This window comes from Falco biarmicus, chromosome 14 (genome assembly GCF_023638135.1).
Source record: "Falco biarmicus isolate bFalBia1 chromosome 14, bFalBia1.pri, whole genome shotgun sequence".
Lineage (NCBI taxonomy): Eukaryota > Metazoa > Chordata > Aves > Falconiformes > Falconidae > Falco > Falco biarmicus.
The window spans coordinates 21,556,980-21,567,530 of record NC_079301.1 but is presented as its reverse complement, the minus strand read 5'-3'; the positions used below and the strand labels follow the sequence as shown (position 1 = coordinate 21,567,530).

The 10,551-nt window shown below is 35.9% G+C and overlaps 1 protein-coding gene across 1 annotated transcript; it reads left to right on the top strand.

Annotated features, from left to right (window-relative positions):
• Nucleotides 1-1,598: 1,598 nt before the first annotated feature.
• Nucleotides 1,599-10,248, top strand: LOC130158853 (homeobox protein CDX-4-like). Its single transcript, XM_056359933.1, has 3 exons — nt 1,599-2,116; nt 7,085-7,230; nt 9,952-10,248. Exons 1-3 carry the CDS (start codon nt 1,687-1,689, stop codon nt 10,156-10,158), a joined length of 783 nt encoding a protein of 260 aa, XP_056215908.1. The 5' UTR covers nt 1,599-1,686; the 3' UTR covers nt 10,159-10,248.
• Nucleotides 10,249-10,551: the final 303 nt, after the last annotated feature.

Below are 10,551 nucleotides of genomic sequence, written 5' to 3'. Positions count from 1 at the left end.
TTTTTATGAGGGTACGCCAATTACAGAGGGCCTTACTTTTTCCATGTTCTAAGTCACAATGCAACTTTCCTCAACATTCTCAGGATCTTAAGGATTAATAAAGCCTGTAAATATAGCAAAATTAATTATAAATATTTTACTCCACTTCTCAGTAAAAATTATTTCCTAAAAAAAAAAAACCAAAAAGAACAAAACCCAGAAGAGGAATATCTTTCCTGTCTTCAAGTACACACTTAGACTCATTTAGTGCTGGAATTAGAAGGGATGTGTGAATACAAGTAGTGTCAAAATACAAAGGATACTGAATGAAAAACCACACCTTTGTAAAGGGAAACAACTCATTGTAATTTGCACCTCTTTTGCAAGCATACCCCTTGACAAACAGCTCATTGCAAAGAAATCCATCCATGAAAAAAATATATTAAATTCACTCTACAAATTGCAGCTAGACAACCATACAGAGGCAATTCTCAAGTCGTAAGGTAGGGTTTAGTTCTTCCATATTAATATCAAGCTCTTAATAATGACATGTAAAACCACTTTCAGAATAATTTTTCTCAGTGGGAGCACTTATATTGACCTATAGAGTACCCATGTGTCAGGCGCTTTAGAGAAAAGCATCAAGGCAGTTCTGATCCACTAACTTGATAACCCAGATATTTCTCCCTGCTGATTCCCTTACCTAAGCTGCCACCATGGAAAACAAACTCCTATACCGCAGTTTCAGAGGAGGGAACCCAGCCTTTCAGGCAGATTAAGGTTGTCTTCATTTTGAAACAGAAGCCAACAATATTACTGGGTCTAATCAAAGACTTTTTTTGCTACTTTTTACAGTCATATTCTTTGTACTTCTGGCACCATCTTTGCGAGGAAGATTTATTGTCAGCTTGTTAAAATGTATCAGCTTGCAATGGCCACCAGATGAAGGGATCTCTTTAAATCACTTTGTATGGGGAGAATGTGAACATGTGCATTATATTTAGAGCCTGGATTTCTCCCATGATAGAAAACCACTTAGAAACAGCAATAATGAGGGGGAAAATTTTGAGACAGTTATATTCAAGATATGGTGTTTAGAAGGTGCTCTGCATGCTGAGGTAATTGACTAACAATTATTCAAACTATGTCCCTTTACTGAAGAAGTAAAAATGAGATATTTTTTTTAGTATCTCAGAAATTGAGAGTAACAGATTTACTTGTTGATTGATAACACATCACAAAATGAAGTTTTCACACAAGAATACTTGGAATGCTAAACATCACTGTTACAGTTACCACTGTCCTTTCTTTAATAAAAGATCTATTTATTAAGCTACAAATATAAGCAACTGTTGCATCATCTTACAGTACTGCAATTGCTGTTGAATATCAAGGAATGGTAATAGGATAGATAAAAGTTCTCTAAAAAAGAAAGCACCAGAACCAGCAGAAAGGTGGGGTTGGTCAGCCCTTCATTTGAATGTAAATGTAATTATAAGGCAGGCAGTTAGGCTGACGTCAGACAAGATCTTGGTAAACCATTACCACCAGCACCTGGTAACACAGTTGATAATAAAAGAGGATGAAGTAGAAGATTCCAAGCAGTGGCATTATTACAGAAAACCAAACACAATTATTTTTTAAGCAGCAAAAGAGAATACTGAAGAACAAGATGTTGTGACAACGTATTTACAATCAGTGACAATCATGCATGTGAACTCTCTCTTGGATAAAGAGAACAGCATGTACCCAGGATCTGCAAGGGCTAATAACAACCTGCCAGTGCAAAACTTTGTGTCTACTCCACCCTATTCAGATTACATGGGATATCATCATGTGCCAACTCTGGACACCCATGGACAGCCTGCGGGAACCTGGGGATCTCACTATGGCCCACAGCGGGAGGACTGGAACGCTTACGGCCCAGGACCTTCCAGCACAGTTGCTGCTGCACAGATCAATGGCTCGTCTCCTGGACAGGTCTCCTACAGTTCTGCTGATTATAGCTCCCTCCATCCCGCTGGATCCGGGGGATTACCTCCTGTAGATACCATTAATGCACAGCAAATCTCTCCCAACAGCCAAAGGCACAGCTCTTACGAATGGATGAGGAAAACGGTGCAAGCTAACACTACTGGTAAGCACAAATTCAACTTCCAGCCCGAGAAAGCATCTTCTGCTACCACCGATCTTATAAATAATTAACTTTACTTGAAGCACATAGGTTGGTGGGCCATTTATGACATTTATTTAGCCTACTGCTGTTTAATGCAGTTTCAACTAAATTTGCACTAGTTTCACTTTCACCCCATAAAAGCTTTCTGTGGTTACTATAGTGGGATGGCTGTTGTGCTTAGATATGGCTGCATCTCACTCAAGTGCAGGAATCTTTGTTGTAACATTCTGTAAAGCATTTTGGATGAAAAACTTTATATTCTTGAGACTGTTACGGAACAATGAATGCAGGAACATTTAACAGTTACAGGCAAAAATACTACAGAATTATTTTGTGCCACAAGGTAAATATCAATATAAAATCAGGTTGATCTGTAAAATCTTCACAGACTTTTCAATACATTTAAAGAAAATTATGTGCTTTGTTCCAATGGTATTGATTATGCAATTTTCTGCTGTTGTTCCTGGGTCTTATTTTTCTCCCTATATTAGGTGAGAAGACATATTCCTAGAGAAGTAATCTGACTCAAATGATCAGCATATTTTGTTTGCAGACATATGTCATCCATAAATCTTATTTTCAAATTGGTTTTACATATTTTTCTCATGTGCCAGAATTTTGCAGCTTGCCACAATTACACAATTAAAAATCACTTTCTTGCAAGTGTCACTCATTGATGCGCCTGGTTTTGTCACAAACTGCACGCCAGATGAACCCTTCTGTGTATATTCCCAAGGTGTAAATTAGGTGTAGCAAGGTTTGCTAAATCTATTGTTAAGGTTAGAAGTAGTAAGTGTGTGTTAGAAAGCATCAAAGAAAATGCTCTAAAGCAAGAGCAGCAATTACAATTGGAGCAATCTTAGAAGACAGAAAATCAGTACTGCTGCTTGAGACACAATGCTCCTTCAGATTAGTCTGGTAATTGTTTCTTAGTTATAAAGCAGATAGACACAGTTTTGCCACTGTTACTAAACACAAAACGCCTAGTGAACACTAAGATATCACAATGCCATCCTTCCACTTGGAGCCTCTACAAAGGTCTTCAAAGCCAGGCAGATTCATAGTCTGTTTTTTCCCCCTTATGTATACTCATGTAAATCAGCAGTAACTTCATTAACATCATTGGGGATTTCCAAGTGTAAAAGTGATGCAAGATTTCGGTGCAGACCAAATTCAGTTGAAACTACTGAATGTCAATGAGGCAACCCATTCTCTGTCCCATCACTGAATTTTATACGTGTTAGCATTCTTAAAGAATACTCAAAAATCTAAAATCCAGTTTTACACTTATTGCACAGACATGGAAGACCCTGAAAGGTTTCCCACACACTTGCTCAACTTCATAAAATATATATGCAATTCAGAAAAGCAGTCACGTGCTTAAATTATCTCTAGTCTGAAAAGTACTTACACAGAACTTACAGATGCCAAAATACTTTATGAACAACGCTGGACAGGTGAAACAGGGCCTGTCAATAGATACATGACCTGAGGCTGTACATTCCTACAGCCCAGTCCTTTGAAGTGTTAAAAACTGAATTCACAGAATTGGGCTCAAGACATCAACCCAGCTTAAAAAAGGGTTAGGGAGAGTAGAGCACAAATGTGGTATTTTGCAAAACAAGAGAAGTACCAACTAGATTTAGCTTTTCATTGGTGTTCTTAAAACAACATTAACTGCAAAACTGGAAAATTTTAATACCGATGTAAAAAGTTGTGAAAAATGAAAGGAAATTCAAACAAATAATGACAAGTCTGGAATGAGGCATGTAACAGCTACATACTAATCTATGAGTGCTTACTCTAGAAGACAATGCAAGAAAACTTACTTGATGCCATTATAACCTCTCTTTGAAACAGATTTGCTGCTTTTCCTTATTGCCATAATATTATTCATGCTATCAAAGTAGCTGTTGGCTCCTCCCCTTCAATATTACCACTGCTTAATACAGTTCATTGCTCTTCAATTTCAGAATCGTAGCCCTAAACTTTACAAATGTATTTATAAACATAAATATGTGTATGTTCTTAACTTCACTAGCGGCATGTACACATGTCAGTGTCTATGAGCAGCATGGAATAACAGAAATCAAAACACCTCTATTTAAATGAGGAAGCCTACTGAAATACTGTCCTAAAGACAGTAAGAATTATTTTTGGGGAGGGGATGTTAATGTGAATTTTTTTCTCCTCTATTTAGACTCTACTAAATACACTACATTCTGATTCAATATTTGTGTTCAGCATTTTATACAAAAAAATAAATTGCAGAAAAAGTGAGATGGAAATTTACCTGACCAAGTCAATTCTCAGGATGAAACAACATCACAAAGACAGAAATACTACGTCCTTTCAACAGACTATCAAAGATAAAATTTTATTTGAAATCATATATCTTCTTACTAAAAGACCTACCCATATATTCATAACCAAACCTGTTCTTATTTCAAATACACAGACATTGCAAACATATGAGGCAGTAAGGAATTTTTAAAAACCAAAAATTAAGAGTGGGTTATCTTGGTAAAGATAACTTCCCAGCCAGGCTATCAAAATAAGAACATGGTCTACAGAATTCCTTACAGTCTGATGCCGTTTTGCTAAAAATCAATGACAATATGCCTAATTAGCTTCAGTTACATAAGAGCAGAACTTCAGAACAATTAATTTCTAAAATCTGTGTAATCAACAGTATAAAATGTGTATTTTATGAGAACGAGTGAGCATTCAAAGCACGAAACTTATTGAAAAGAAGGCATCTAAACAAGGGACTAGAAAACAGCTGTTATATCTTTCAAAACTTTGTATGAAACTTCATCTGGGAGTGATCCTTCTCAGAAAGAGAACAGACTTTAAGGGGACTAAACAACAGGAAAACAGTGTTTTTATATTTTGCCAGATCAGTCTCAGCTTTTTTTTTTTAAACTATAGTCAACACACTTTATGCCTTTGTTTAAACAAGCAATGATGTACAAGTAATTCAGATTACATCACAGCAGAAACACAGCCAGAAAGCAAAATAGAAAAGCAGGGAAAAAGGCCATGCCTCTGCTCTAATGCTAATTTATTTTTCTTTGTAAACTAGTTGTGACATCTATTTTCCACTGGCCCACATTGTCTGAGGTTTTGAGGCCTATCTGTCATATTGAGGCAACAGACCCTTTTAACACTTCACTTTGCTTTGATATGCAGTCTTGTCTCTTCCTTCTCCCTCTTTTCTTCAGGAGTTATATTGCCGGAAAGGGTGATGATTTTCACAGCAAATAAAGAGGCCTTCTCCTAGCTTTATTGTCTTCAGAAGAAATGCTCTGTGAATTTTATGACCAAGGGGAATGGGGAAAACTACTCCTTTTCTCCACCCCCTCAAATAATGGTTATATTTGCTGATTATAGTGAAGCCGGAATAACCCTGTTGAATTTTAACTTGTTTTCAAAGATTACCTTCTAAGCCTTCAGTTTACAAGGAACCTGAATATCTATACTATTGTTAACATTGTAACTATCACTTAGAGAAAATATTTCAAAGCCAACAATTTGTACCTTGGGAAAAAGTAAACTCACTTTGATGACTGTTTTAGTCCTGCAAATTTAGGCAGGAAAACCTTGTACACTAGAAGTCAAAGTGGCATAGGATTTGGGAAAACATCCTTAATTATGCGTATTTCAAAATGTCTTAAGCTGTGTCTGCCTCTAGGCTTATGATAAAAATACTGCACCCTATCCTCAGTGTTGGTCCAAAATTAAAGAGAACTGAGGAAAAATTATTCCTTCATCTATTTCTGTCCTTTTTTTTCTCTGCTAAGATGAAAGAGTCTGACATTTGTTTAGGGCTTGTAAATTCCAAACCAATTGGCTTGTGTTTCTGAATGTGAAAGGGGTTCTTGATAAGATCTCCTTGTCGCTCCTTTGTGTGGCGTGTGCTTCATCTTAACACCTCAATGGATTTTAGGGAACCACTTTAAAGAAGTCTTTGTCCTACAGTTTGTCCCAGAAAACTCACATCAAAAAAAAACTGGGAAGATCAGAAGAAAAAGGAAAACTATCTAGCTGGCTGTTGAAAGTGCAAAGGAGAACAAATAAGTTGAAAAGTGATCTCCCAGTATAATTATTACACGACAAATTGTTTTAAAAAAAGTCTATGAAATGAGAGATATCTTCTAAACATGAAGTAATGCTTCTCTTAATAGTATTTATCCAACATATCTAGGAATATTTCTTTTACACATTAGATGATACTGAAATCCTTTTACAAGTATTTTATTGCCCCATCTTACAAATTGCCAAGTGCCTTCAAATCAAAAGCAAAGCTCAGCATGGAGTACCCCCAGTAATACCCCTTACAGGCACTCAGCATCTTGCAAGACTGGATCTTTCAAAAAAAATAATTCAAATTATTATGGAACTTATAAGCATGGCCGATGGCCACACAAGAAAGTGAAAGCATTTCTAGTAGGACATTTCTTTGTGTTAGAGGGGTGATTTTTAAAAACTCAGATAAAGAATTAGGACGTGGTACAACTAAACAAATTGTGACTGAGTTTCAGTCTTGAAATCCTGTGTATGCCCACATATACATGGAAGTCACTTCAATGAGCACTGAAATGAAACCCCTCTGAGATCAAATATAGCCAGCACCAATTATGTACTGCTATGAATTATTTAAGATGCTTCAGGGTGTTTTTCACCTAAGAGCTTTACATTTAAATTTATGTTTCCAGAGTGAGATAAAGAGGGAAAGACAGTTATGATAACCAATACTCACTGACTTATTCACCCTGCACCTCATATTCCTTCTCTGTAACACAGAAAAGAATCGCATACAAGTACTCTGTAGTTTAATTAATGTCTCTAAAATATTTGAGATGTTTGAAAGAAAGATGCTATAGAAAATAAAATTCAACATACTAATAATATTTCTTTCCTAAACAGGTAAAACAAGAACAAAAGAAAAGTACCGAGTTGTTTACACAGATCATCAGAGACTAGAATTAGAGAAGGAATTTCACTGCAACAGATACATTACAATAAGGAGAAAGTCAGAACTTGCAGCAAACCTGGGACTATCTGAAAGACAGGTACACAGAGAATATCCATCATTCATATGCACCCATTCACCAGACACTGTTACTGCCAGGGGACATGAGCAACATTCACCTTCTGTATCCCAGAGTACTGTGAAGGCAGCCATGACACAGTTTCCGAGTATATTCAACACACAGAAAATACACTAGGCAAACACAAATAAATAAATAGACTAATCTGACAGAAATCTGCAGTTATGGGTAACTACATATTAGGAATTCATTTATACTACAAAAAGTACTTATTCTTACATGCATAATAGCTTGCTAGACAGCCAGAATTCAAACAGTTCAGCTAAACATTATCTCAGCTATGTTCTCAACAGTCAAGACATTCACTATTTTATTTCTTCTTGCAATCACACAAAACAGTGGCCAGAAAAAATCTGAAGCATTGGCTATATTTCAGGTATAAGCCAGGAAGACAAAAACTCAATATTCTAAGAGCAATCAAACCAGATAGCTATGTATTTTTGTTACAAAGTTATTGCCACTATTTCCACAGGCCACATTTTTCCTCAGTTTTCAAAACACTTTCAGGATTTTTTTACACCCTTTGATTTTTCAAGTCAGGATCTCTTTTTGCTATTATATTCACAGGTACTTCACCTACAGCAGTAGTTCATACCCATTACACACTGGGTACTTTAGCCTGTAAAATTTGGTGCCAAATCTCTATGCCTATTGTACACATACATGTAGCCAAGACTATACGTTCAGGAAATTTTCAAGTGCATACTTAGATGCATTGCTTCTTGGAAAGCAGTTCTGCATTCATTCATATTAAGTACATACTTTAGCTCTGTCCTGAATAGTCTCCTGAGCAGGGGCCCAGGTATTTTAGCTGTGTTCATACAAAGATGAGAGGAATTCAGGATAAAGAATTTCCTAAAATCACTGAGCTGGAGAGCACACTTAGGAAGCACAGCTCTGCAGTCTGCAAATACAGTAACTGCTGAATCCAAGCCTCCTTACGCAAGAGAATCACAATGGTTCTGCTACAGTTGGAGGATAAGGGAAGATTTGGTGATACCGAATAAGGCATCTCATACCTTAGCAACCAGATTTATTGCCCCCAGGTAAATTTAAACAAGAGATCTTTCTTTTTAGAATTTTACAAACTTTTGTTCTTTCTGAATAAGCACATTCAGTTGTCTAAACTACTCTCCTCTTTCAGTGGCCTCTTCTGATTCTGCATTCAGTCTGTGCAAGAACATGGAATAGAGAGGGACTTATTGAGGCTGGAAGTGTAAGGATCCATAGATAAGCAATAGTATTCTAGGATCAAGCACTGAACATACTGTAGTGTAATGATGTTCAATCCCAGACCCAAATAGTACATAGATAACACTCTGCAGACTGTTAAGTGGCCCCAGAAATTATGACAAACAAGCCTGTCATCAACAGACTGAAGTTTGTTATACATTAGGATATAACTGCATTGGAAATTTTCAGAGAACTGCAATTATGAAAGATTAAAAACCTCCACCTTAACATTATGCAAGCTGGCTGATCTAGAACACAGACATGCCTGGAGTAACCAGTGATACCGTACAAAATCAACGTTTTCCTTTTCCAATTTTTGACTGGTATGGCTTTAAGAGCAACAGCTATGTAAATTTCCTTCAAGTGTAACTTGACAAAATACATAATTTATCTGCATTTCCACAGGAGTCATGACAAAGCTAAATACTTCTTACTCTTATTACCAGTAAAGGTAAAAAAAAAAATAACTAGAAAATAATAATGAGATTTTTTAATACAAAGCAATGGTACAACTTTCTATATCGTATTCAACACACCTTAAAGGATGTAACAAAACCTGCAAAATAAGAACACAAAACCTTAATGATAAGGAAAACAAACAGTGTATCTACCTATTCACACTTTCACATAAGAAAATATAGTTAAACTAAAAGTAAATTTCAAACAGATAGGAGTCTTTACATATGCATACCTAGCCTGGAAAATTCACTATCATTAAGTAATGTCGATATATTCATACATGTGACACAGTACATTTGTACCTGTAAAATACATATATAAAAGTATGTATTAGAAAAAATATATAAATATATATATAAACATATAAAATAAAATATACATATATAAAGTCCAGTAAAAAAAAAAATTCAAAACTTTAAAAACACATCAATATATATGTACACACAAAAATTAATCACAATATAAATTAAGAAAAAGAACCCTCACTACTTGGATTTGAATTAATCTGCAACCTTCAAATTATTCATAATTGCATCTTCCTAAAGTATGACACACTCCACTGTCAAAGCTTAGATGATGAACTAGGCAGACCCCTGAATCTGAATGAGTAAGTTGATTCCTACATTCTTAAATATAACACAGCAAGCTCACTTTACAGCAGGTCTAAAAAAAGAAAGCCATTTTCTATTGATTATGATGCAGAAAAAGAATACAGAGAACAAAAATTTTTCACTGCACAGATCCAGTGTTTTGTTTTGTGTTTTTTTTATTTGGGGGGTGTGTGGGTGGGTGGTTTTGGTGGTAGTGGTTGGTTTGTGGGGTTTTTTTGGATGGGGCTGGGTTTTACGGGTTTTGTGTGGGTTTTTTGTGGGGTTTCTTAGGTTGGGGTTTTATAGCTTTTTTAAAAATATTTATATTTTCATTGTTATTATTACTGTAAAAACTTGAGCAGTACTTTGAATTAATCAGATATCCTTTGTAACACCGAAGGTGAAAATCTGGTTCCAGAATCGCCGAGCAAAAGAAAGAAAAATTATCAAGAAGAAAATATCTCAGTTTGATGGCAGTGGGGGCTCAGCTCAGAGTGACACTGGTTCACTGAGTCCAAATGAAATATCCAGTTCTCTTTTCCAATCACCACATGGAATAAATGGATTACAGCCTAATGATATTCATCAAGTCATAGTTTCAGAATGAATGGGGGGCGGGGGAGCAAAAAGAAAAAGCAAGAATGGATTTCCCCTGCAACCGCCCCCTCCTCCCCCAAGAAAATCTCAACTCTGCAAAGGTCCATTCTCATTTAACTGTCTTCAGAGTGCTGATTTCTAAGTACAGAATCTGGGACTAATATCAAAATGTTTTAATTATCGCAGAAATCTCAGGGAACTTGTACTGCTAAGTTTCATTGCTCAAAATCTTTGAGTAGAAGGCAATTTGCTTCAGACGCTGACACAAAGAATGATACAACTGAAAAGTCAAGTAAATGTAGTTCTAGTCTGATCATATATATATGCAGAAAACCAAGTGAACTGATTATAAAATAGAGTACTATTGCAGAAAATCTAAGATGTTGGGTGTATTTGGTTTGTT